Raw genomic sequence first — 23,761 nt, 5'->3', positions numbered from 1 at the left:
GTTAAGTGGGCACACCAGTCTGTTTTGCCACCCCTGCCATCACCAATGGTTACGGAAACCTGATTTAAAAGACTCCCATATACACGCAGCACATTCCAGGCTCTGAAAGAGCTAAGCTGGGAGGTTTGCAAGCCCCAGCTATTTAAGCCGGCCAGGGCAGAGTGGAATTTCTAATCAAGAACCATCACACACATGTGAAGCACTGGAGGAAGAGCCGACCCAGCTGGGACTCTCCTGAGGAAGAGTTTGGGGGCAGACAGGAGGGAAGTGGTATAAAAATAACTGAGCAGGACATTCTGAGATATGAGGCAGAGCAACTACTTCCTCCTGGGAAATCAGAGACAGTCCATTGGAGCTGAGCCTTGAAGGGTGCACAGGAGTTTGACTTCATACCACTGGACCTTCCGTGAGCACAGGAACTGGCCCGAATACCTCTGTTGGAGGAATGAATCTGAGAAATGATATAGCTTCAGATGCCTATAAACCCAAAGAAGAAACGCTGGTGATCCCATTCCAGAATAGCCTTCCAAGGCTTAAGGATAAGAGTGACTCGTGGTTAGTCTGAAAACCATGGAAACAGCCAAGAGAGGAAGAAGAGCCAAGAGCAAATCACCTCCACCCAACACACTCCTGTCCTGGTTTGCTTCTCCCCTCCATCTCTGGCCCTCTCCCTCTCTCTGCCTCTGTCTCTCTCTCCATCCACCCCTCCCCCCCACCCCTCTCTCCCTACCTTCCCTGTGTCTGAACCAAGAGTCAGAACCTGCTTCCCAAAGCTGTGTTCCCATGGCATCTGAGTGATTATCTTCCCAGATCTCAGCCCTAGGTAAGCTCCCAGCCAGGCCCCAGGCCAGGCTGACTCATTAGCCAGAGGCCACTCAGAACAAAAGCCAGTGTTCTCAGGAATGCTCCCTGGACTTGGTGGCCCTGGTAGTGGGGACAGGAAGTCCTCCAGCACAGGCCACTGCAGGCAGTGTCCTAGGCCTCGGGTTGGAGCTCTAGCTGAGAGGTAGGAATGGGGAATGGAGACTGAGATTCTAGGAAATGGACTTGGGGACCCTAAGGATGAAGAGCTATGCAGGGTGGTAGTAGGGGGTGCTTTCTGCTGGGGTAACCACTCAGGAGCACATACACCCTGTGCCAACCATTGCTGGTCACCCTCTGCCTTCTTCCTCTGGCCCAGGAGCACCTTGCCCTGCAGCCCACAGCACTCAGCGGGCCAAGGCTCCACCACTCACAGCTGCGAGCCACCAACAGGAGTGGGTAAGATGGCCCAGCTCTCCCCTGCTCTCAGATGCTTTAAAAGGAGACACAGGCTCACAGAGGCAACAAGGTGGCTTTGTCCTAGACAATGGCCTCCAGTTCAAGTCCCAGCCTTTCAGAGCACACATGTGTCCCTAGGAACTGGGCCAGACATCTTCCCTTCTTCCATTGGCCTGGGGCCTTTCCCAGAGACAGCGTGGGAGTTATCCCCGCAGGACCCAAAGTGAGGGCAAGAGGAATTTCAGGGATGGGGTCAGCGGGGAGGAGGGGATCCCTGTGATCTCTCCCTGACCCTTGGGCTGCTGAGAGGAGAAGCCACAATAAAGGAGGGAGCCACCTGCAAGGGAGCAAGCAGAGGGGAAGCAGACAGTGTGTGGGGAGGAACGGGGGGAGGGGGTTGGGGGAGGTGGCTGGAAGAAGGAAGAAGTGAAGGAAATTCCAGCAGCAGTGCAGAGAGCAGCAAGGCCCCACAGCCAGGACTAGCATTTCCTAGGGGACACCTGGCAGCATTGGGCACACATAAGTTAAGCACTATTTCTACATGATTTTGGCAATGAAAGTGCTAAGTGTTTCATGTTTCTAGTTTTTAAGTTAGATGTAGTTTTATATCTAAGAAAAACTGAATCAGATTGCTTCTTATATATATGTGGCCCTTGGTTCATTCTTCCCCCCTTTGCACAAAATCCCATATCTGAACTAAGCCCTCTGCCCCTGAACTAGGTTGGAAGGTGGAGAAGAAATCAGACCACAAGTGTCAGTGCCTGGCATGTGGAGGGCCTTAGGGAAGAAAAAGTGCCCCCACTCCAAGGGCTCATGACCCCAAAGAGGGCAAAGGCAGAAGGAGGCAGCGCCCTACATTGGAAGGAGCACTGCGGGGGCATGGGAGCCCTGGACTGTAGTCCCAGCTCTGGCACTAGCTCCCATGCGACCGTGGGCAAGTCTCTACCCCAAAAGGGAAGGGGTTGTCATGGCCAACCCCCAGGGTCCCTTCACTGCTCCAGGAGTCCATGGAAACTCCTGTCCAGACAGCCCCTCCTAGAACCCTGGCCACCAGCAGACAGTGGGTGGCCCGTCCCCTCTCCTTAGTCCCCCTCTGCGGTCTGCCTCTGCTTTCTGACCTAGGCCAGGAATGTCACACTTCTACATGAGAAAGGCCCCAGGAGCCACAGAGATGCCCTTCCCACACAGCCTCGATCAAGGCACACGCCTCCAGCACGGCCTCCCACAGCAGCCGTGGGAAGGAGACCAACTGTTTTTTGGAAATAATGAAACCCAAAAGGGCTAATGCCCATCCGCAAACTCTGCTCAAGGCCCTCCTCCCCTGGGAAGCTTTCCTGGATTACCCTAGCTATAGAGATCTCTCTCTACTTCAGATCACCTATGAAATCAACAATGGGAAGCTCTCACTGGTACTGACATTTACAGTATTAACTATACCCATTAAACAGACAATTCCAGGTATTTACTGTACGCAGGACCCAACAAAACACATACCATCTTTGACCTCAACAACTTCACAGTCTGCATATACTATGCAAACGTGTTAGTCCCAGAAATTCACGGGAAGTTTGCTGGCTTAGCTCCCAGACCACACTCCCCCCACAGAAGCCACGTGGGAAGTAGTCAGGGCCCAAGTGGGTTCAGAGGCCTAACGAACCACAGTGCCCCTGATGCAAGTCGCCGTGCGAAAGTTCCTGGCCCCCAGCACGTGACTTCTCCTTCCCCAGGAGAGATGTAGCACTGTCATGACGCTGACTTTCAAGACTCAAATCAGATGCCAGAAGCCATCTCCCCTTTAGAGGAACTTTGGTCCAAGGATCATTCAGAGGCAGGGGAGTCCCTACTCTCAATTCCCAAGCAGCACTCACTGATTCAATATACGTTTATTAAGCACCTATTATGTGCCAGCATTGGGACTAGAAAGATAAGGCCTAGTTCCTGCGCTCAAGGAGCTCAGTCTGGTGAGACACACTTGCTCACCAACAAACGCAGCCGAGTTGGGGAACACTGGGGTAGAGGCGATGGAAGGTGCAGACGGACCAGAGAGGAGGAGACACTAAATCATGGGCAAGACTGGTGAGATGGAGGAAGGCTCCCCAGAGGAGGTGATGTTTGAACTAAGTCCATTATTAGCATTAGCGTGTAGTGGACAAGGAAGAATTCTGGAAGGGGACAGGAAGTCACAGATGCCCGTGAAAGTACCAGGGGAACAGCAGGTCAGCACAGCTGGAGCCAAGGACAGGTGGATGGGGGTGGGCAGGAAGCCAGGGAACCTGGCAGAAGCCAGACCACCAAAGCCAGGTCTCGCAGGTTAAACCAAAAAATTCCTTCATTCAACATCTCCTTACTGAGAGGTTGTGTAAGCCGATGGTTCTCAAAGTTTTTGGTCCCTGGACTCCTTTTCACTCTTAAAAACTTTTGAGGACCCTGGAGCTTTTGTTTTTATGGTTTATATCTATCGATTATTTACTATTTGAGAAATTAAAACAGACATATTTAAAATATTTAACTTGTTTGGAAATAACAACAGATTTAATAAAAAATTTTCCAAAAAATACCAAATTGAGTGAAAACAGCGGCATTGGCTTTACATTTTTGCAAATGTCAATGTCCACCTGATGAGAAGACAGCTGGATCCCCACAGCTGCTCCTCAATCTGTCTGTAGCCACATGACCATCACGTGCCCTGAAATACTCCCCTGTGCGCTCCGGAGACGAGAATGGGAGAGGCAGATGCCATCTTAGTATTATTATGAAAATGGCTTTGACTTCTCAGATGCCTTGAAAGGGTCCCCCACAAGGATCCCTGGAGCCCGCTTTGAGAGCAGCTGTTTCAGGAAGGGGCGGGGGGTGGAGGAAGCACAGCTGTAGCAGTGAACCAAACATCCACATCCCAGCTTTGGTGGAGCTCACATTCTAGTTGGGAAGAAACAAACAAGAAAAACACATAGTATGTCATGGTTATGAGTGCTGTGGAGAAAAACACAGGAAGGGAGGCCAGGGAGGCTGGGGGAGGAGGCTGTCATTTTAAATAGCATAGCCAGGAAAGAGACATTCCAGCCAAGACTTGAAGTAGGGGAGGGCTCTCCACCATCCACGTGGTAGACAATATGGACAAATGTCCAAGCAGCTACCAAGACCTTGGAATGTGCCCATGTGTTCAAGGAAGCACTGCCACAGCGTGGCAGGGGGGCAGTGCGGGAGATGAGGCGAGAGGGAAGGCCAGCCGGAGCCTTTCAAGCTATGGAGAGGACTCTGGCTTTTGCTCTGACTGGGTGGGAGGCATTACAAGTGTGCAGAGGAGCAATCTGAACCTTGATTTTCAAATGTTACTCTGCCTGCTGTGCTGAGAACAGACTGGGGGATGGAGGCGCGAAGGGAGAGCAGTCAAGACTCTACTGCAGTAACCCAGATGTGAGGTGACAGTGGCCTGGACCTGGGCGGGCATGTGAAGGTGGCAAGAAGTGGACAGACTCGATGCGTTTTGAAGTCGGAATAGGGAAATCACTGAAATAATTTAAGCACGGGAGTCACGCTCAGATTTGCCTTCAAAACAGAATATCTACACAGCCCCAAGCATCACCCCAAAGCTGACACATTTGTTATCATGAGGAAATGTGTGTTACAACTGAGAGGGCTGGTGGTCAAGCTCGGCAGGGCCAGCAGTGGGTGGCTGGACACACACGCCTCCTAACATGGTATCCTGTACCTCCCGCCACAGCGCTCATGCAGGAAACGTGCGGCCTGAACCCAGTGACGAGGAGACTGTGAAGGAAGTCCAGAATGCTGATGTTCTGCAGATCAACCGGCCTGGAGGCTCCAAAGGAGCCAAAGCAGCGAGGACAGTCTAGAACGGGGGAGATTAAAGAAACATCACAGCCAGAACAATGTGTGAGCCCCCCGTGCGTCCTGGATTGGGTAAAATACGCGCCAGAGGACACGTGGGGAACAACTGGGGAAATCTGGCCATGAACTGCACAGATGATGTTTTACTTAACAGTGATGTTCTTCAGGTGGACAACGGCAGCGTGTGGGAGAATGCCCTTTGTGGAGCGCTGAATGCTGGGGTACCTAAGTGTGACGTCACAATGGCTGCAGCTTCCTTTCAGCTGGGTTGGCAAAAAAGAAGTGTTGTATTTATTGAGAGAGAGACGAGGGAGAGAGAGATGTTAAGACAAGATGTTAACAGTTGGTAACTCAAAGGCATGCAGCTGTTTTTTGAACTCTTCTTTCAACTTTTCTCTGGGCTTAAAATTTTTTTTTTAAAAAGTCCATTTCTCCTATCACAGCTTGATTAGGAACTCCTGAGTTAGGGCTCTCCATCTCACATGAGAGAAGGGGCCTCTCCCGGCCCCACCCCGACCATCCCCAAGCATCAGAGCAGGAACAAAGGGCTCCGCCCTACACCTCCCAGGGCATACTGACTTCTCGGAAGCCGGCTGGCACACACTGGTGGTTTGCAAACAGGGGTCTATACCGGCAACACCAGGGCACGTGGGGTCTCCCCAAGCAGGCAGCATAGCTGGCCCCGGGTCCTGCAGCTCTTTAGAGCATCTCCCGCCAGCACCTGTCACAGAGCCCACTGGGTGCAGCTGGTGATGACAGGTAGGCTCTCAGGGAGTGCCCCGTGTCTGGCTTCCAGCCACTGACCAGCTCTCCTTCTAACAGGGAGAGGGTTCAAGCAGGAGCCCCCGCAGCTCCACACTGCTTTCCAGACCCAGCAAGCCTTTCCCTGCCACTTTCTGGATTTCCCTAAGCAACAAGAGGGTAAGGTCCCTGTAGGTCTTGGTGGATCAGGCAAATGCAGGCAAGTAACACATGACCATCTTCCCCAGGATTCCAGAACATTCACCCTCACGTTTTTGTTAAGTGAGATCCAATGCAGTGCATGAACTGTGATGCTGGATCCTTTTCTTTTTTGTTTTTTTGTTTTTTATGCACAATGAGAAACATCTTAGGGACAACTGGAGAAGTTTTAATATGGACTTGGTATTTTCTTAGGCATCATAATGGTGTTGTGGTTGCATCCAAGATTGTTCTTTTTTTTAGGAGATGCACCCTGGAATATTTGGCGTGAATTGTCATGATGTCTGCAACCTACTCTGACACGGTCAAATGTTACAATTATGGATTCTGGTTGGTGGGCATAGGGGTGTTCACTGTGTCATTCTTTCACCTTTTCTATGGTTTAGTTTTTTTTACCATAGAAGAGTTGAAAAAGCAAGCAAAATCCAAGTTCCACTTCTTCCAAGAGGAGGTCTGCTTACAGGTCTGAGGCGCCCTCTGGCCTGGGAAGTCTCAGTGGCCACAGCCAGGGGCCAACTTGCCAGAGGCTCGCGGCGGGCAGCCTCCTCTGGCCTGCAATCAATGCCTGAAGCAGATGTTTCACTAACTGCTAAGTGGGGCTAAATACAGGCTGTGATGGGAACCTACCTATTAGACATCCAAGGGAGCCTACTAGGAAGCAGGACCCCACGGGCTCCTGTGCATGGGGGAGAGGCCTGGAGGAGGGGGTCACTCATCACCTTCAGTCCCCTCCTCCTCTGCCTTAAGAAACTTAGGATAAGAGAAGACGTACACTTCAAACCAACATCACCATGAAACCCCGGGGCTGAAAGTGCCAGCTGAGAGAGGAGGCAAAGGCCGCAGTGACAGACCGCTCCCTGAGGCTGGGCTGGTGTGACCCAGGAAAGAGCACAGGCCAGCTGAGGCACTCCGCCACTTAGGAGCTGTGTGACCTTAGACAGACCGCTTACTTCTCTGAGCATCAGTTGCCTCTGCTGTTACTCAGGAATGATAACCCCTGCCCAGTGGTCACCTCAGAAGACCCTGTGAGATGGGGAAACTCTTGCGTAACTTCTAAGGTGCTATAATGCAAGAGAATCCCCATTCTTTCTTTAAAAGTCAGCTGATACAGCGTGGTGAGCAGTTAAGTTCATGCACTTTGCTTCACTGGTTTGGATCCTGGGCGCGGACCTACACAATGCTCATCAAGCAACGCTGTGGCAGGTGTCCCACAGATAAAGTAGAGGAAGATGGGCACAGATGTTAGCTCAGGGCCAGTCTTCCTCAGGAAAAAGAGGAGGATTGGCGGTGGATGTTAGCTCAGGGCTAATCTTCCTCAAAAAAAAAAAAACTAAGCAGATACAAAGACTGTGTTAAGTGCCCACACCTGACAGAGAGGTGCCACTTTTTTCTTTAAATCAACTGGCTTTTCTTGCTAAATATGGTCCTGACCTAACCTAGTCAACATCTATGAAATTGTAGATTTGAGGTATCAATTATTTTCTTTAACACACATTACACTTAATGCATACATATTAAATTTTAAACTGTTCCCCCAGGAACCGCCTAGCGTCTTCTTGTGGACCTAAGGACTAAGCAGATGGACGCTGTTCTGGCCCAACCCCCTTATTTTGCAGACAGGAATCTGAGGTCCAGAGAGACTGTCACTCCCACAAGGTCACATCAGCTTTCGGTCAGCAGCTATGCCCCGTTCTCCAGACTCCCAGGCCAGTGCTCTCTATTGCAAGCTGCCCACCCTCACCAGGAGCACAAGTTCTCACGTCCCAGCACATCTTGTTCTAAAAGAAAAACAAAAAACCCGTTTTTGAAGGACAGTGAAGGTGGCTCCATTTCTGCCTTCCTGCAGCTCCAGAGAGCCCAGTGGGGACCTGACCCAGGGGCCTTGTGACGCTGCGGGTCTGCTCCCTCCTTTCCCACAGAGGGTGACAGTCAGCCCACCTCCCTGGGGGAGCCCAGGGCCCCTGCCCCGGGAAGCTGATCCCCACTCTAGGGCCCTGGCTCCTCCAGCAGAGCCTCGGGGAGAATCAGAGAGCCCCCATATGCCCAGGAAACGTTAGATGAGTGACTAAATGACCGAACCAATGAACAAACAACCCACCCCCAACAGCCCACCTCTCTAAAAGATGTCCTTCTCCCAAGGATGAGCACCTGGGACAGGAAGGCACCTTGAAGTTGGCCAGAAGAGAGAGGCATTGCGTTCACTTGCCCGATCCCTGACCTCTCTGGGCCTCCCTTTACCTCCGTGTAGAATGGGGCGATCACAGAGCTGCCACTGAAGGCTGCTGGAAGATTCAGTGAGAGACGTCTAGAAGACACAACTCAGCCCAGCGCCCAGCACACAGGAAGGGCCATTAATTGTTAGCTTTAGAAAGACAAAAGAGGAGGAAGTGGAGGACACAACCAGACTAAACAGGCAGCAGGGGGCTAGTTTCTAACTGCGAAGGGGAAAGTTGAATTCTAAGTAAGGCAGGCACCAAGGAGACCTTGCAGAGAAGGAAAAGAGGCCAACAGGCCCCACTCCTGTCTCGGGGACTGAGGGTCCCTGAACAACTCCTGTCCTCATCTTTTTGCTGCTCTGATCATGAGTCCAGCCCCCTTGAGGATGGAAGAGTCAAGAGGCTGCCGCTGCCCCCTGGGAGCCCAGAGCCGCACTCTCCACTGCTGACCAAGTGTCCCCGCCAGGGCCTCCTGGGAGCCGCTGGCCTGCCCCACCCAGCCCCGGTCACAGATGTCTGCAGCTGCCCTGAACACATTATGAGGACTCAGTGAGTGCCAGCTTCTCAAGGGGCAGGGAGCGGGCGGTCTTGTCTGTCCCTCTGGCCCAGCACAGGACCAGGAGAAGGAACAGCAGCCCCAGGTCAGGGGCTGAGCAGAACCAAGTCAGAGGCAGGAACCAGGGTTGCCGCTGCCTGAGTTCTTTCCAGCCCTGCAGAGGCCACTCTGTGATAAGTCACATGTCGGGCATGTCCCCAGGTGCAGCAGGAGGCCTGTTTACAGTGGGACACCCACGTCCCCAACTGGAGGATGATACTGGGGTGAAATCACTGCCCATTGTCCCCTCCCCTCTGAACGATGAATCTTGTCCCACTGGCCACAGTTTTAGAATCTGAGGCGCTTGCTGTGTGGTCTGGTCTCAGTTTCCTCCAGTCAGCAAGGAAGGGGTTGCAGCAGCTGCCTTCTACGGCCCTTCAAATTTTGGCCCAACTGGAATTCCAAGCCACATCCTAACTGCCCCAGTGATGGGAGACACTCCTGAAAGGTTGCAAGGGAATCCCAGATGTTTTACAGCCCCACTTGACAAGCAGTTTCAATTTGACTACTTCAGAACCAGGAAGTCCTTCCTGAGAGATAACTCGCGTTCCCTTGTTTTAACCTCTTTCCATCAGGCTTTCCTGGCAGAGGGGAAGCCCTTAAGAAACCAGGTGTAGAGCACAGCCTTTGACCTGCGTGAGCGCATGGGCTGGGAGGGGGCGGGGCCACAGGAGGGGCGGGGCCTCTGGAGGGTAGGGCTGTGGGCCTCAGCTCCGGCAGCCTGGCTCCTCCCCCATCCCCATCTCCTCCTCAACGCGAGCACAGCCCGCAGAAGGGAAGGGGACTTTGAGGGCCCTGCGGAATGGGGCCTCTCCCTCGTGAGGCCACCCGGTGAAGCAGAAAGGGCTTGCATTCCTTTCCTGGAGCTGCCTAACAAATTACCAGAACTGCGTGCCTTAAAACAACAGAAGTGTCTTCTCCCACAATTCTGGAGGCCAGACATCCAAAACCAAGGTGTGGAGAGGCCAGGCTCCCTCCAGAGGCTCCAGGGGAAAATCGCCCCGCGCCTCTTCCAGCTCAGGTGGCTCCGTTCTCCGGGTGTCTCCTCTGCTTTCACAGGCCTTCCCCTCTGTGTCTGTGTCTTCTCCTCTTCCTTTCTCCCTCTGCCTTTCTCTTACAACGACACTTTCCATTCAATTTAAGGCACTCAGTTGATCCATGATGATTTCATCTCAAGATTCTGAACCTAATTTTTCCAAGATTCAGACTCTTTTTCCAAATAAGGTCATATTCACAGGTTCTAGGACATGAACATATCTTTTTGAGGGGGGCCACCATACAACCCACTCCAGAGCTCACCCGTCAGAGTCAGAAGTCAGGTCCCCATCCCTCTACCAACGGGCCCCCAGCGAGTTCATCTCACCTATCTGGAACTCTTTCTCACCACCTGTGATACCTCTCTTACAGGGTCAGAACTGCCGTCGCTGACTCCAGAGATCACACACCACCTTTCCAACATGAATCCAACGCATCAGTAGTTCTCAAACTGGAGACATAATTAAAGGGGAAGATTATCACAGCTCACCCTCCAAGTGTGTGAATTCTTGACTCAAGAAACTTAAGTCTGGTTCTACAGAAACTTCTTCAAGTCACAAAGCTACAAAGTTAACGAGAGAGAAGTGTTGCCTTTAGAGCAGATAAAAGGATATTATAAAGATAACCAAAAAGAAAACAAAATTCTAGAACCATGGACCCCCTTCCTCCTCCAAGATGATCCGGGTCCCGGCCCAGCCTCTCATTCATCTCCCATATCCCCAGGTTGGTGGTCTCCACACACCTCCACCAGCCCTTCTGACTCAGACTGGGCCCCGCCAACTCCTCTCACATCCCTCCCCCCGTGCCTGGCAGGCTGTCCCCCTGTCCGGGACCTCTCCCTCGGGGTGGGCCTCTCCCACACACGCACACCAACCGTCGGGCACACAGAGACTGTCCTGATTGTTGGTGAGGTCAGGGAGGTTCAGCACATCACTCAGGATTCAGCAGGAGAGAAAGTCGGCTTGGAACCGGGCCAGTCCCGTCAGAATCCCCTCAGGGACACCGCAGTGAGCTGCGGTTCCACTCCTGCTGCATGTTAGAATCCCAGGGGAAGTTTAACAATCATAGGCGCCTGGGCCCCACCCAGGTCCGCGGGATGAGCTCTGAGGATGGGGTCTGCACATGGGTACTTGTAAAGTCCTCCAGGGCAAGAGGCCTGGAGCCAGAGCCCAGGCCCACTGGCCTAGAAGGTCCTGTCTTTTGACCTCGGGAAGTGACCCCGTCTCAGAATTCAGTGCTAGACTCGGAAGCCAGCCCCCACTGCACTCTGCTCCAGCCAGGAGACTTTGCCCCAGTCTGTGACGAGCTGGGCAGGGGGCTGGCACGCTGCTCCCGTCTCTGGGCCCCCAGTGCCAGGCACAGTGTCCGGCACATGATGGGTGCACAAGAACTGACCGCCTGACCCCGAGCCCCTCTGCGGCCCCCATACTGCACCCAGCACAGCAGTCGTCCGGTAGGGGACCGAAACAGCTTGGGGATGCTGTGACTTGTCCAAGGCCACACGCCACATCCTGAGAGGGGCTCTCCAGCAGGAAGCAGGAGGGCCCTGAGCGCCGACCAGGCCAAGGCTGTTTTCCTTCTACACTCTGGGCAAATATTTACTTCCCTGCAGGCCAAGATGCAAATACCCCCGTTCTGAGAAAATCTCATGGGAAAAAAATTAAATAAAACAGCAGGCACCGCTTCCACAGTGAAAGCACTCTTGTGGGGGGGTGGGGGGGAGGATGCAAATGGGTTGTGCTAGTTACGTCCCCTCCCAAGGCCTCGGTCTCCCCAGCTGTAAAATGGGACACTTGCCCCCGTGCACCTGCTCACGGGGTTGTTCTGAGAATGCAAAGAGGGGAAGCAAAGTGCAGTGAGGCAGGCACAAGACTGCATCTCCTCCCGCGCCCCCGGGTCCCTCTCAGCAGCCCCAGCGAGCTTCTGGGCCTGCCCAGTGATGCCCGTCCTCCTGCCATCTGCGCTGATGCTTATCACACAAGACGCTCTGCTAAGAGCCCTGGAGGCATCATCCCATCCAAGCCTGGCCCCTTACCATAGACAAGGAAACTGAGGCACAGAGTCGTCTGTGACTTGTCCACAGTCACACAGCCATTCAGACCTGCTCCTCGCCCAGCCACCAAGAAGTGCTCCTGATGAAGCTGGGCCTCCTCAGCCTCCAGGCCCCAGCCTTCCCAGAGGGCATTTCTGACCTCAGCATCTAGGCCCGACAAACATCCTGTTCTGCAGTGACCCACCCTCCCTCTCCCAAGCCCATCTCCACTCCTCTCTGCCTGGCCTCCAGCCCGTTCAAGCCCCCTCCCGCCTCCTTTAAGTCTTCTCCCAGCCTCCTCTGCCGTCGGCCAGGCGGCCCGGCAGGAAACCACACATGGCCTCCAACTGGCCGCAGCTGCTTGTTTTCAGCTTCCATCTCCCGCATGGGCTGACCTCCAGGTGAGGAAGATGACAACTTAGTCTTCTGTTTTCCCCTCCTCCTGGCGGGGTGGGGCGGGGAGAGCCTAGCCTGGAGCTGAACAAATGCACGGGGGTGACTGCCACCCTGGCACAGGCAGACCCTGCCCCTGGGCTCCCGGAAGTGCTTCTCCAGGTGCTGGGACCAGCTCTCAGAGCCTTGCAGGATACTGCTAGGACAGCCTGCCTGGACCTGTGTACCCATCATGTGGCACACAGACTCTGCTGGCGCGCCACGAAAGCCCAGGAACTAAGAAGTAGGAAGGACCCAACCCCTGGGAAAGGCCACGTGCACTCCCAAGGGGGTGGATTTCTCGGCCCAAGGGCAGGGCCACAGCCGTCTGCTCCAGGCAGGCAGAGCATCCCCAGCAGAGAGCAGCCTCCTCTGACGAGATGGATGCCAAAAGTCCTCATCACATCTTATGTCCCAGCTACCCTGAGTTCTGCAAGGCTCCCCAGGTAAGTCGCCATCCCGTCGTGGACACCTACAATGTGCTGGGTACTTTTGCATCTCTCATTTTGCAGGAGCCCCCCAACAGCCCTCTAGGATATCCATACATGAGGAGTCTAAGAGGCTCAGAGAGTTGGTCCTTTTCCCAGGGACACAGCAGAACCAGCACTCAATCTGTGTCTTCAGATGACCCTGCTATCAGGCCCTGACAATTAAACCTCCCCTCAGTGACTCAGACCCCAACTCCTCGTACAACTAGGCCCCTGTCACCCTCTCCACCCACAACTTGGCCATTTTTGGGCTTCCTCATCTGCTCCAGCCATACTTGCCTACCTCAGGGCCTTTGCACTTACTGATCTCTCTCTGAGATGCTCTCTACAGGCCTTTTTTTATGGCTGGCTCCTTCTCACTCTTTAAGCCTCAGCTGAAATATCAGCTCCTCATAAAGGCCTCCTTGCCCACACCATCTAAAGTAGGAACTCCCATCTCTTCCCACTGGCCCCCTAATTTCCTCTTTAGCACCTGTCACAAGCTATGTTTATTTCCTGGTTTGTCTGTCTTCCAAGGTCTGCACTAAGCCTCTCTTGTTCATAGTTGTTTCCCAGTAACTCTCACAGGGCCTGGCATACACAGTAGGCATCAAATAACTATTGACTGAATAAGCAAACGAACCAGCCCCACCGTGGAGAGAATGGTAGGTCAAGACAACTCTCCTGCCTTCCCCTAAGATGTCGACTCAAATCCACCCACATCCAAAGGTTCTCTCTGGGAAAGGTGTATCTTTACAATCCCCTTGTCCCGGCTTACCCAGAAGACAGCTTTCCCCTGCATGTGGAGCCGGCTGGTACAGAATTTCATTATCAGTCCCTTCTCTGGTTTACTCTGAGCCCCACCCCAGGTTGGCATGTGAGTCACCCAGAGAGAAGAGGCACTGGGCAGGGGAAGGAAGGCGGGCAGTCATTACTCCTGCTTCTCAGGAACAAACAACCAAAGGCAGCGAGGTCCCAATGCAGTCCTACCCTTCAAACAATCCCTCTCTGACAGGGAGAGAAGGGTTCACGCACAGAAGCCCAGACTAAGAGCAAAGAAACTTTCTCGGGGCCTTAGTTTGCTCATCTGGAAAATGGGTGCATCAGAAGAGTCTCCGAACCCCTTCCAGGGCTGCCTTCCTGATTCTCTGGATTTTAAAGGCCCTGTGGCCCGGCTGGGGAGGGGAGTGGCTCTCTGTGCCCGAGGCCCCAGCCCAGTATCCTCGCCTCCAGACCACCTCCGACAGCCCATTAGACACAGCGAGCAGTTCGCCAGCATGAAGCCTACCTCACTTTCTGCTTGAGTTTCACTCTTTTCTCTGTGAAATGTTTGCCTAGAACAAGAGGAAAACGGACCTGCCCAATGCATCAAGCACAATAAAAATTAAGGAAATAAAATATGTACATATACGCACAAGGAGATGTCCGAGTGGGTGTTTACTCACACATCACAGTGGTTCTCTCCTGGTGGCAGAACCGAAGGTGACTTTTCACTGCACTTACCTGAATTGCTTGAAATTCCTGTTTACTATATGCACACATTATTTTCTCCAAAACAATAAGCCTCTTTTCAACGCTTAGAAATTCCTGCAGGAAACTGAATCTCCCTTCTCTGTCTGGCTTCATCTGGTGCTTAACTGAGAGGCCGGCTATCTGGCTCTTTGCAGAAATGCTGTCCTCCACCCACAGCCTGAGCCCTGACACAAGGGAGGGACCACAGCAGGCTGGGGGTGGGGGGTGGGGAGTGGAGAAGGGGGGCAAATAAAGGTCACAGAAACCCAGTGGAGAAACTGGAGTCAGGCAACCTGGGTCCTGGTCTCAGTTTATCACTAACTGGCACTGTGGGGTCCAAGCGACTCCTTGCCTCTCTCCAGGCCTGTGTTCTCCTTGGTAAAATGAAAAGGTCACACTGGAGGTGCCTTGAAGGGCCCCTCTAGTTCTCAGTCTATGGTTCTCAGGCACCTAGAAGAACACAGAGGAAGGTAGGACAAGGCTGGCTAACCCTGAAGCAGCTGACGTGGTGTTTATCACGTGCCAGGCATTGCCCTACACTCTTCCTATATATCGATGCACTTAATGGTCCCAGCAACTCTCAGGTAGGTTCTAATATCACTCATTTTACAGACAAGGCCACGGAGGCCCACGGAAGTTAGTGCCTCAGTCACTCCACCTGTAAGTGCCGGAGTTGGGATTTGAACCCAGGCCACCTGGCCCAGAGTCCCCACTCTTAACCATTAAACTATAGGGAAATATAAAGAATCCTGGGCCAATCTTTGATAAGGGGGTCCAGCCTTGGAGAAGGCCAGGAAGAGTTAATATCGCTGCTGACACTTATTACTTCCCCCACCTACCTGTGCTGCTTCCTTCTACTCACCCCGAGTCGTTTTCTTCCTGATTAGTCAATACCCATCAGCTCTGACACTCTTACCCAATTGGAAACCCTACCTCATCGTCAAGGCAACAGGCTTGATGCTTTCTAGAGAGCCAGTGTCTCCATGATCAGCCCAGCCCACTTTGCAAATTCAAGGCCTCAGCAAACATGACCACTGTAGGCTACACACCCAGCTCAGCCTCTGACCCAGGTGCTCCCATCTCACATCCCTGCTTACAAGACACAGGTTGGGACTTGACTACCCCAACTCAACAAGCCTTCCCTGAGCGCTGTGGGCCCAGCCCCGAGGCCAGCATCTGGAAAAGGACATGAATGAGCTACAGCCCTGACCTCCAGGAGCCCACAGTCTAGCAAGGAAAAACCATCGTGTAAGCGGATCTCTGGGATACCCTGTGGTCAGAGCTAAAATTAGAGATGTGTCCCCAGTGGGCTGAGGGCACATGTGTCAGAATGATTCACCCTGAGTGGTGGGAAGGAGGCTCCGGTGCCCCGGAGTGAGCTCATTTCTCTTGGAGACATCCTCAGTGACCTACCGGAAGGAGCCCTGAACCGGAAATGAGGGGACCTGGGGGCTCATGCCTCTGCGGACTGACCCCAAAATACATCCTCCGTGGGCCCCCAGGTGTAGGAGAGGAGACTGTTGTAAGTGGGTCAAGGTGCTATTCATGCTGACTCACAAACTGAGAAAAGTTTCATTGCTCCTGATCCTTCTGATGGCATCAAGGAGCAAATCTCAGGTTTGGTGCTGGTTTCTCTTTAAGCTGCTCAAACACTTGCCAACTTGCCTTTTGGACAAAGAGGGCAGGCCTCAGGTTCACCACCTACAGCACCAGAACATTTAACTAGGATTTAGTAACGTTGTTCTGTTTTCCCTGCGCTGTATTCACTATAACTGATACCTGCTATTTTTGAAGAGGGAAAACTGGTTTCCCATTGGCAGAAGAGATATAAAGCCTCCTTGTAAAAAGAATTTAAGTCGAAAAAGTGTCTCAGTTTAAAGAAAGATAATAAATAATATTACAATTGGTATAACCTCTACCTGGGGCAATTTAACAACATCTATCAAAATTTTAAATGCACGTTCAAAAACAGGCAAAGCTGTTCTGTGCGATTAGACGTTCCAATAGAGATTGCTGCTGGAGGAAAGGGCTGGTGACTGAAGTGGGCACGGGGGGCTTCAGGCTTCTGCTGTCCATTCTGTCGATTGACCTGGGGTCTGATTACACAGGGTGTTCGCTTTGCAAACATTCATCAGGCTGTATACACCTATGATGGATGCATCTCTGTATGTATGTTACACATTCACTTACCCTCTAACCCAGCAATTACACTCCTAGAAAATACCCTGCAGACATAGACATATGTGGGCAAAATGACACGCTCAGAGAGGCTCACTGCAGCAGTGTGAGCAGTAACTAAGGGTTGGAAACAACCTGAGTGCCCCAGCTGGAGACTGGCTGAATTCATTCTGGCAGGGCCCACAGGGATTTTTTTTTTTTTTTTAAAGATTTTATTTTTCGTTTTTCTCCCCAAAGCCCTCCAGTACATAGTTGTATATTTTTAGTTGTGGGTCCTTCTAGTTGTGGCATGTGGGACACTGCCTCAGCATGGCTTGATGAGCGGTGCCACGTCCGCGGCCAGGATCCAAACCGGTGAAACCCTGGGCTGGCGAAACTCTGGGCTGCCAAAGTGGAGCGTACGAACTTAACCACTTGGCCATGGGGCCAGCCCCTATCCCACAGTGATTTTTATGCAGCCATCAAACAGAACAAGGCAGCCTCTAGCAGAACTCCAAAATGTATACGGATTTAAATGTAAGTGAAAAGGTAAGGGCAGAACAGTGTATAGTGTGCCTCCTTATGTGTGTGTGTGTGGGGGGGAATATATAATACATGCACACATTTGTGCCTAGGGCATCCTATGTCTAGGATATTCTCTCAGGAAAGAATCACAGAAACTGATAAGAGAGGTCCCCTCTGAACAGGGCAGGCCAGGGACAGGGCAGAGCCACCAATGACTACACTTTCATACTTTTAAATTTTGTACAATATCCTTGTATTTCCTATTTGATAATAAGTTTTAAAGCAAAAAGTCTACAGAAGGCGCATGGCTATGGTAAAACTTACTGCCTCTTCCAGACCTAAAGACAAGATGAAAGTGTTAGCACTCTGTGCTTATAAAGCAAGTAACCCTTGGCCCCACTCCTCCTCCCCAGCGATGGCACCAGAGATAATGGGCTTTGCTGTAATGGCTTCCAATCAGCAGCACACCTGGCCCAGGACAAATTACTCATTCACCCTGGGCCTCCGCCCTGCAGTCAAACTCTGGCCCTTGAGCTGCCCTGGCAGAACCGGCAGGTGGCTGAGTTCTTGGCATGGGCGGGGAGATTTCCAAGCAGAAATACCTCCAGGGATGGGAAGTTAAGGGTTTGGTACAGCGATCTCAGGTGGCTGGAGAGGAAGGATTCTAAGTTCTGAGTCCCACCCTGCCCCACGAGAAGCAAAGCAAGGGCCAGATGGTGGTCTTCTCTCGTGGCTACAGGGGACAGTGACAGAACAAGGCCTTGAAACTTCGAGTTCTGTTTTAACTGCATAACTTACGTTTGCATAGGACTTGGCTTGCCCACATGTCACCATCTCCCCATATTACTAACCTAAAAACAATCCAATGAAGTGTGGGGCCGGGTATCAGTTACCCATTTTACAGATGGGAAAATAGGGGTGCAAGGAGGTTCAGAGGTTGGTCAGTGATCACATAGCATAGCAAGAGAAGGGGTGAAGCCAGAAAGGGAACCGCCACCTTCTGACTCCCGGTCTTCCCTTATGTTTCCACCTCCCTACCCATGAACCTTAGCCTCCCAACTCTGACCCACAGAGAGAAGAGCTCCCGAGGCCAGACAAGCAAGGGGCAGGCAAAAAAAAAAAAAATCCCAGAATCAGGGGCAGGCCCGGTGGTGTAGCAGTTAAGTTCATGCACTTTGCTTCAGCAGCCTGGGGTTTGCAGGTTCAGATCCCAGGCATGGGCCTATGGCACTGCTTATCAAGCCATGCTGTGGTGGTGTCCTACACACAAAATAGAGGAAGATGGGCACAGCTGTTAGCTCAGGGCCACTCTTACTCACACACACGCAAAAAAAAAAAATCCCAGAATCAGAATCGAGGTTGCCTATGAGGCCATCTAGACCAGTAGTTTTCAACCCTGACTACACATGAGCATCACCTGGGGAGCTTAAGTAAGTTTAAATAAATATTTATGTCAGGGCCCAGGTATCTGTAATGTTCCTAAGTTGCTTCTGATCCTACTTTGGGAGAGAACCACTGAATGATAGCTCAAATCACCCCCATCCCAGTTCCACACACAACCTTCTGCCTCCCTGGAACTTCTGCCAAGAGGTCCGTGCTCCATCCTCTGGACCCCAAACTCCCTGCTCATCTCTCTGCCACCTTACCTAGAGTCAGGTAACTGGACTAGGACAGGAGCAAGTCAATTAACAGCTCTGAAGCCCCAAACAGGGAAGTGACTTGCCTAAGATCTCCCAGTGAGTCAGTAACAGAACTAGAATCTGGATCTCTCGACCAGGCAAGGTCACATCACAGAGGATTCACAAGGAAAGCCAAGCCTGATGGCAGACTTAGCAGTTCCTACCAGCAGAACGGATGCAATGAGGGGCCGAGGAGATCAGGAGTGTGGTGTTTTGAGGAGGATGGGTGTTGGTGACCCCCCTCAGGCCCCTGAGCAAGTCTTCCCTGTGGCATACTGAGGCAGGGGGCTATTCTAGAGTGGCAGGGCTGGGACCACAGAGCCGAGAAAGATATCCTCATTTCTAGGAGAGGCCCAGCCTAGTCTGAAATCTCCATAAAGAAATCCAGTCTCAGGGGCTGGCCCCGTGGCCGAGTGGTTAAGTTTGCGCGCTCCGCTGTAGGCGGCCCAGTGTTTCGTTAGTTCGAATCCTGGGCGCGGACATGGCACTGCTCATCAGACCACGCTGAGGCAGCGTCCCACATGCCACAACTAGAAGAACCCACAACGAAGAATACACAACTATGTACCGGGGGGCTTTGGGGAGAAAAAAGGAAAAAATAAAAAAAATCTTTAAAAAAAAAAAAAAAAAAAAGAAATCCAGTCTCGTGCGTCAGCTTACCACGAGGCCCAGCTTCCCTGCCCACATCAGTAATAATGGTTCACACTTCTTGAGCTCCTGGCTGGTCCCTAAGCTAAGTACTGTACTTGGCCTATTTCATTTAATCTCCACAGTCATCCTAAAAGTTGTATATAATTACTGTCTCCATTTGCAGATGAGGAAACTACGGCCTAGGGAGTTGAAGTAACTTCCCCAAGATCACTCAGCTAGAAAGTGGTTGTAGCAGGATTTGAAGCCTGGTTCACGTCCAACCACTCCCATCCTGGCCCCCAACAAGACAGAGGATGTAAGCTCAGTGGGTGGGAAATAGTTACTGAGCACCTAGGAGTGCGGGACACCTTCCCAGATGTCGTCTGGAGGAATCCTCATGGCTACACTGCGGACAAGGCACACACCCTCCTTCCGCCCAAGAGGAAACCAAGGCACAGTGGGGAAGCATCTTGCTCAGGGGCATCAGCAACTAAATTGCGGACAGGACCAGGAGTCCAGGCCTCCCAACTCGGACCACAGAGCCTGACCACTCCTTCTCCGCAGGCTGATGGGGAGGCAAACTCGGCAATAACTGGCAAGAGCGGAGGGGGGTCGGGGGGCGCTGCCAACGCCTAACCACGGCCTACCGCACCAACGGATGCGCAGGGACTCGAGGACCAAACCGCTGTCCAGGTGCACACAGGGGAGCCACGTAGCGCTCCTTTGTCGTAGCCAACCAGCTCTAATGCTCCCAACCGGGTGGCTGAAATTCAGGCTGAGCTTGGGTCGCCAGAATTTCCCGGTTCCAAAGGAGAGTAGGACAAGAAGTCAGGCGTGCACTTCCAGCGCCCTCCCTGGAGCAGCCAAGTCTAGACCCAACCCCGGGCTCGGCCTGGGGACGGTCAAGGGAGTATAGGCGTCCCCCCTCCCCTCCTGGGGCCCTGCTAGAGTCACTCACCCAAAACACTGTGGAGTAGATGGTGAGTGAGAACTTGAGCCAGAGGTAGGAGAGGCGCGCGCAGTAGCGCACCTGCTCCGAGTCCCCGCGGGGCATCCTGGACACTCCCGGCGCGGGGCTCCGGGGCTAGGTTCTTAGCTGTGAACAGCCCCACCTGCGGCTGCCTGCCGGCTGCCGGGCTACCCGCCCCGCCACCGGCGCTCGCTCGGCGACTGACATCTGCGAGCTGCAATCACAGCGCCGGGCCGGGACCAGCCAGCACCGGCGGCCAATGCGCATGAGGCAGCAGCCCAGCCTCTGGGAGGGGGCGGGCCGGGGGCGGGGCTGCGACCCGGGACCCACTGGAGGCAAAGGGAGGGGAAGAGAGGGGAGAGGGCGAGGATTTTGCAAACGAGGTCGCGTGCAACTTTAGAAACTCCTGTGCTGCCGGCGCGGAGCGGGGCGTGGGAGAGTGTGTACTGAGGAGCGCTAGGCAGAGAGCGCGTGTGCCTGATCCGGGGTACATAGAAATACGCGCTTTCCACCGTTGTCAAGAGGAAGGACTCTGGGAAAAGGGCAGGAAGTAACTGCTAAGGTGTTAAAAGTGTGCAAATGAGTGGGCAAGATGTGAATGGAATAAGGAAGTGGAGTTGCTCAGCCTATGGGGAGCTGAGGGAGGGCCACATCTAGGAAGATGCAGCAGACCAGGGTGGGGCTCAGGGGCCCCCATAGAGTCGGGCCCGGAGTTTCGTTTTGTAACACATCCCCTGTAGGCGGCCTTTCCCCAACTAGTCTGCGGGAATCCCCTTCTGTGTGGCCAGGTGAGATCCCAACCCTGCCCTCAGGGGCAGCCTCCTCTGGAAAGACCTCCCCTACATCTATCCTCAGGCCCGGTCAGTAGCCTCTTCCTTGCACACACCCAGCCCAGGTCTGACCCAACCTGGCCTCTTCTCACTGGGCCTTTCTTCTGCCTGGGGTCAGAGCTCTCTGCCTGGTGGTGTCTGTCCCCACACTAGATGGCCCAGCTTGACTCACTGCTGTTTCCTTGCCTCCCAGGCCTAGCTCCCCCAGGAGCTTTGGAACCAGGCAATCAGTGTTTGCGGCACTCAGTAATTAAACGTGTGGCCCAGAGGTCATGAGCTGGAGGCAGTGCTGGGTGGGGTCCCTGGTGGTGACTGCAGGAATGGCACCCTCGTCCAAGTCCCCTACCCTGGATTCCCAAGCCTCCTGTGCACACACTCCTGGAGAGAGACAGATGTACCGAGACAGGGACCAGGCCGGCTGCAGCCCCTCGGGCTCTGCCCTAGAAGAAGGTAAGGTTGGGGGGGAGGAGGGAAGCAGTGCCCTGCCCAGAGAGGTCAAAGGGAGCCAGTTTCCCGGTACAGAAGGAGCCAAGGGTAGAGCTTCTGCGGCAGGTCACCTGCAGGTGAATAACCCAGGGCTCAGAAGACACCTTACCACAGTGGTAACAGCTGTCCTTTGAGGAGGAAGAAGCTCACTCTTTACCCCTCTTTGGGGCCCAGCTTCCCTCCCCCAGTGCTGCAGAGCTGGTTGCACCCCCTCTGAGGTGCTGGTCTTCATCCCCTGGAGGGCTAGTGCAGCACCTCCCCCTCGGAGGCCAGTGGGCTCCCTCTCCCTGGGGTGGGCCTCCTAGCCTCCTTTCCCACTCAGCTGTTCTTTCAGTTGCCCCTGGTCTATTTCTGGCCTCCCTAGGGAGCAGCACCTTCTCTCCTCATTCAAATCTCCCCTGGGGACTCACAGGCATCTAAGGGCCCCTCTTGCTCTCTTGGAGCCCCGTGAGATGCCCTGAGGATGAGGCTGAGACAGCCCTGCAGAGGGAGCCTGGAGCTCTTTGGGGCCAGCACAGCTTTCCTGGACTCCTGAGCTCCTTTGTTGTCCCTCCCACCCCAACCTGACCCCAAGCACTATGAGCTGCCCCTCAGCCACAATTACAAACACTGAGACCTCAGAAGAAGTGACAACCTATTTTCCACTTGTCCCTCCTTTTACCAGGAGCTCTGGGCTGGGGGTCAGCAGGCCTGCTGCTAATCCTGATTTTGCCGTTAACTTTTGTGAGACTGTTAGCATATGTGGCATAGACAGTGTGACATACAGGCATGAGTGTGGCCCTGGCTGCAGTTTAGCACCACCTGGTGCACTTTAAATGTATCCTGATACCCAAGCCTCATCCCAGTCAAGTCAGAATCTCCACCAACAAGGACCTGGGAACGAGTATTATTTAAAGGCCCCAGGGAATTTCTAAAGTGCAGCCAGGACTGAGCATGACAGTCTAGAAGTGTCATGAGGGTGAGGTGGTCAGCCAGCATTCTATCAGAAAGGCCACACTCCAGACGTCACTCAGCCACAGTGGAGTGCTGATAAATGTTTGATAACTGGGGACCCTGGTACCTACTTCCATAGTGTAAATACCTCCACCGTGTCTGATTTCAAGTTACCAACTTGAAGTCAATGAACCTGGGAGTTAAAAAGAGACATGCGCAGTCACATGCAACCAGCTCAGCGCACTCTGCAGCTCTCCATATCTCAATCCTTCCCCCCAACACACTCTACTGATTAGCTCAAGAGAGCCATGATGAAGGCATCAGTGAAATTCCTGGTTTATTAATCAGCATAGCAGGTATCAGAAATGAGCGCTCCTTTGGTGAAATTAATAGTACTCAAAATATGTAGATTGGCTGAAATGGGTGAGGTTCACCACCCGTTCCTTGTTCAGAGGAAAGGGATCTCATTTAAGGATGATGCTCAATCCTTGAGGGGTGCCCTGTCCCCAGGTCTTCTGGGTGCAGGGCGTGACCATCAGTCTAACTGAATCCTGCCTTGCGAATGTTGTGTCTTCCTTGAGTGAAGCCTTCCTGCAAAGTGGTAGAACCCCTGCAAGGACAGAGGGCTCAGCCTTCACTGCCTTTGCAGGACAGATCGTATGAACAGGTTTTGTGGCTACTGGCCAATGTCTGTTTGTTCGAGAGGTGTTTGTTTGGACAGCAGAATTTGTTCTGAGATCTATTTTCATGACACCTGGCAGGGAGATCGTAGGGGACATAACTAACCCTCACCTTGAGAGGCTACTACTGTTTATGAAAAAGAACCTCAGAATGGGCATGACCACCCTGGCTTGCATAAGTTTGCATTCATGCTGCTGAGCAAGTGACTCTGTCTGTGCCTCTGTTTCCCTGTCTGTGAAACCATGAGGGTGGACTGTGTCTCTTCTAGCTCTGACAATCTTAGCTATAGTCCTCACAGTCAAATCAGTCAGCAAATGTATACTGAGCTTCTCCTAGGAGTCAGGTCCTGCCCCAGGCTCTGGGATACGGTGTAAACCAGATAGACAAGAGCTCCTATTCTCTTCCACTGGGGAGTCAGGGGTTGTGGGGACACGCAACACATAGGAGAACGAATACATGAAAAGGGTAATTTCGAGTACTGATATGGGCTAAGAGCTGGGAGAAGCGCTTCCAAG

The 23,761-nt window shown here is 52.9% G+C and overlaps 1 protein-coding gene and 2 long non-coding RNA genes across 8 annotated transcripts in view; 1 reads left to right on the top strand and 2 right to left on the bottom strand.

The window, feature by feature from the left end:
• TSPAN15 (tetraspanin 15) overlaps nt 1-20,603 on the bottom strand; it is a 53,219-nt gene extending 32,616 nt beyond the window's left edge. For 2 of the 5 annotated variants that reach the window (XM_070611900.1, XM_070611895.1), the window contains exon 1: nt 20,305-20,596. In XM_070611900.1, coding sequence (XP_070468001.1) covers nt 20,305-20,400 — 96 coding nt within the window. In that variant the 5' untranslated portion in view covers nt 20,401-20,596. Of the gene's footprint in view, nt 1-10,282; nt 10,364-13,621; nt 13,658-20,304 lie in introns of those variants that run through there. The other 3 variants (XM_070611904.1, XM_070611908.1, XM_070611890.1) reach the window with 3 other exon arrangements.
• On the top strand, nt 93-7,597 carry LOC139082187 (uncharacterized). The gene is made up of 2 exons (XR_011537932.1): nt 93-823; nt 4,982-7,597. It is a non-coding gene; the product is annotated as an uncharacterized lncRNA (long non-coding RNA).
• On the bottom strand, nt 3,765-8,428 carry LOC139082185 (uncharacterized). 2 transcript variants are annotated; one of them, XR_011537931.1, is made up of 5 exons: nt 8,305-8,428; nt 7,808-7,844; nt 5,259-5,369; nt 4,970-5,107; nt 3,765-4,176 (listed from the first exon to the last, which is right to left on the bottom strand). It is a non-coding gene; the product is annotated as an uncharacterized lncRNA (long non-coding RNA). The 2 variants fall into 2 exon arrangements; XR_011537930.1 differs by lacking the exon at nt 8,305-8,428 and having other exon boundaries at nt 7,808-7,918.
• Nucleotides 20,604-23,761: the final 3,158 nt, after the last annotated feature.

This window comes from Equus przewalskii, chromosome 1, assembly GCF_037783145.1.
Source record: "Equus przewalskii isolate Varuska chromosome 1, EquPr2, whole genome shotgun sequence".
Lineage (NCBI taxonomy): Eukaryota > Metazoa > Chordata > Mammalia > Perissodactyla > Equidae > Equus > Equus przewalskii.
This window is presented reverse-complemented; position numbering and strand designations above follow the sequence as displayed.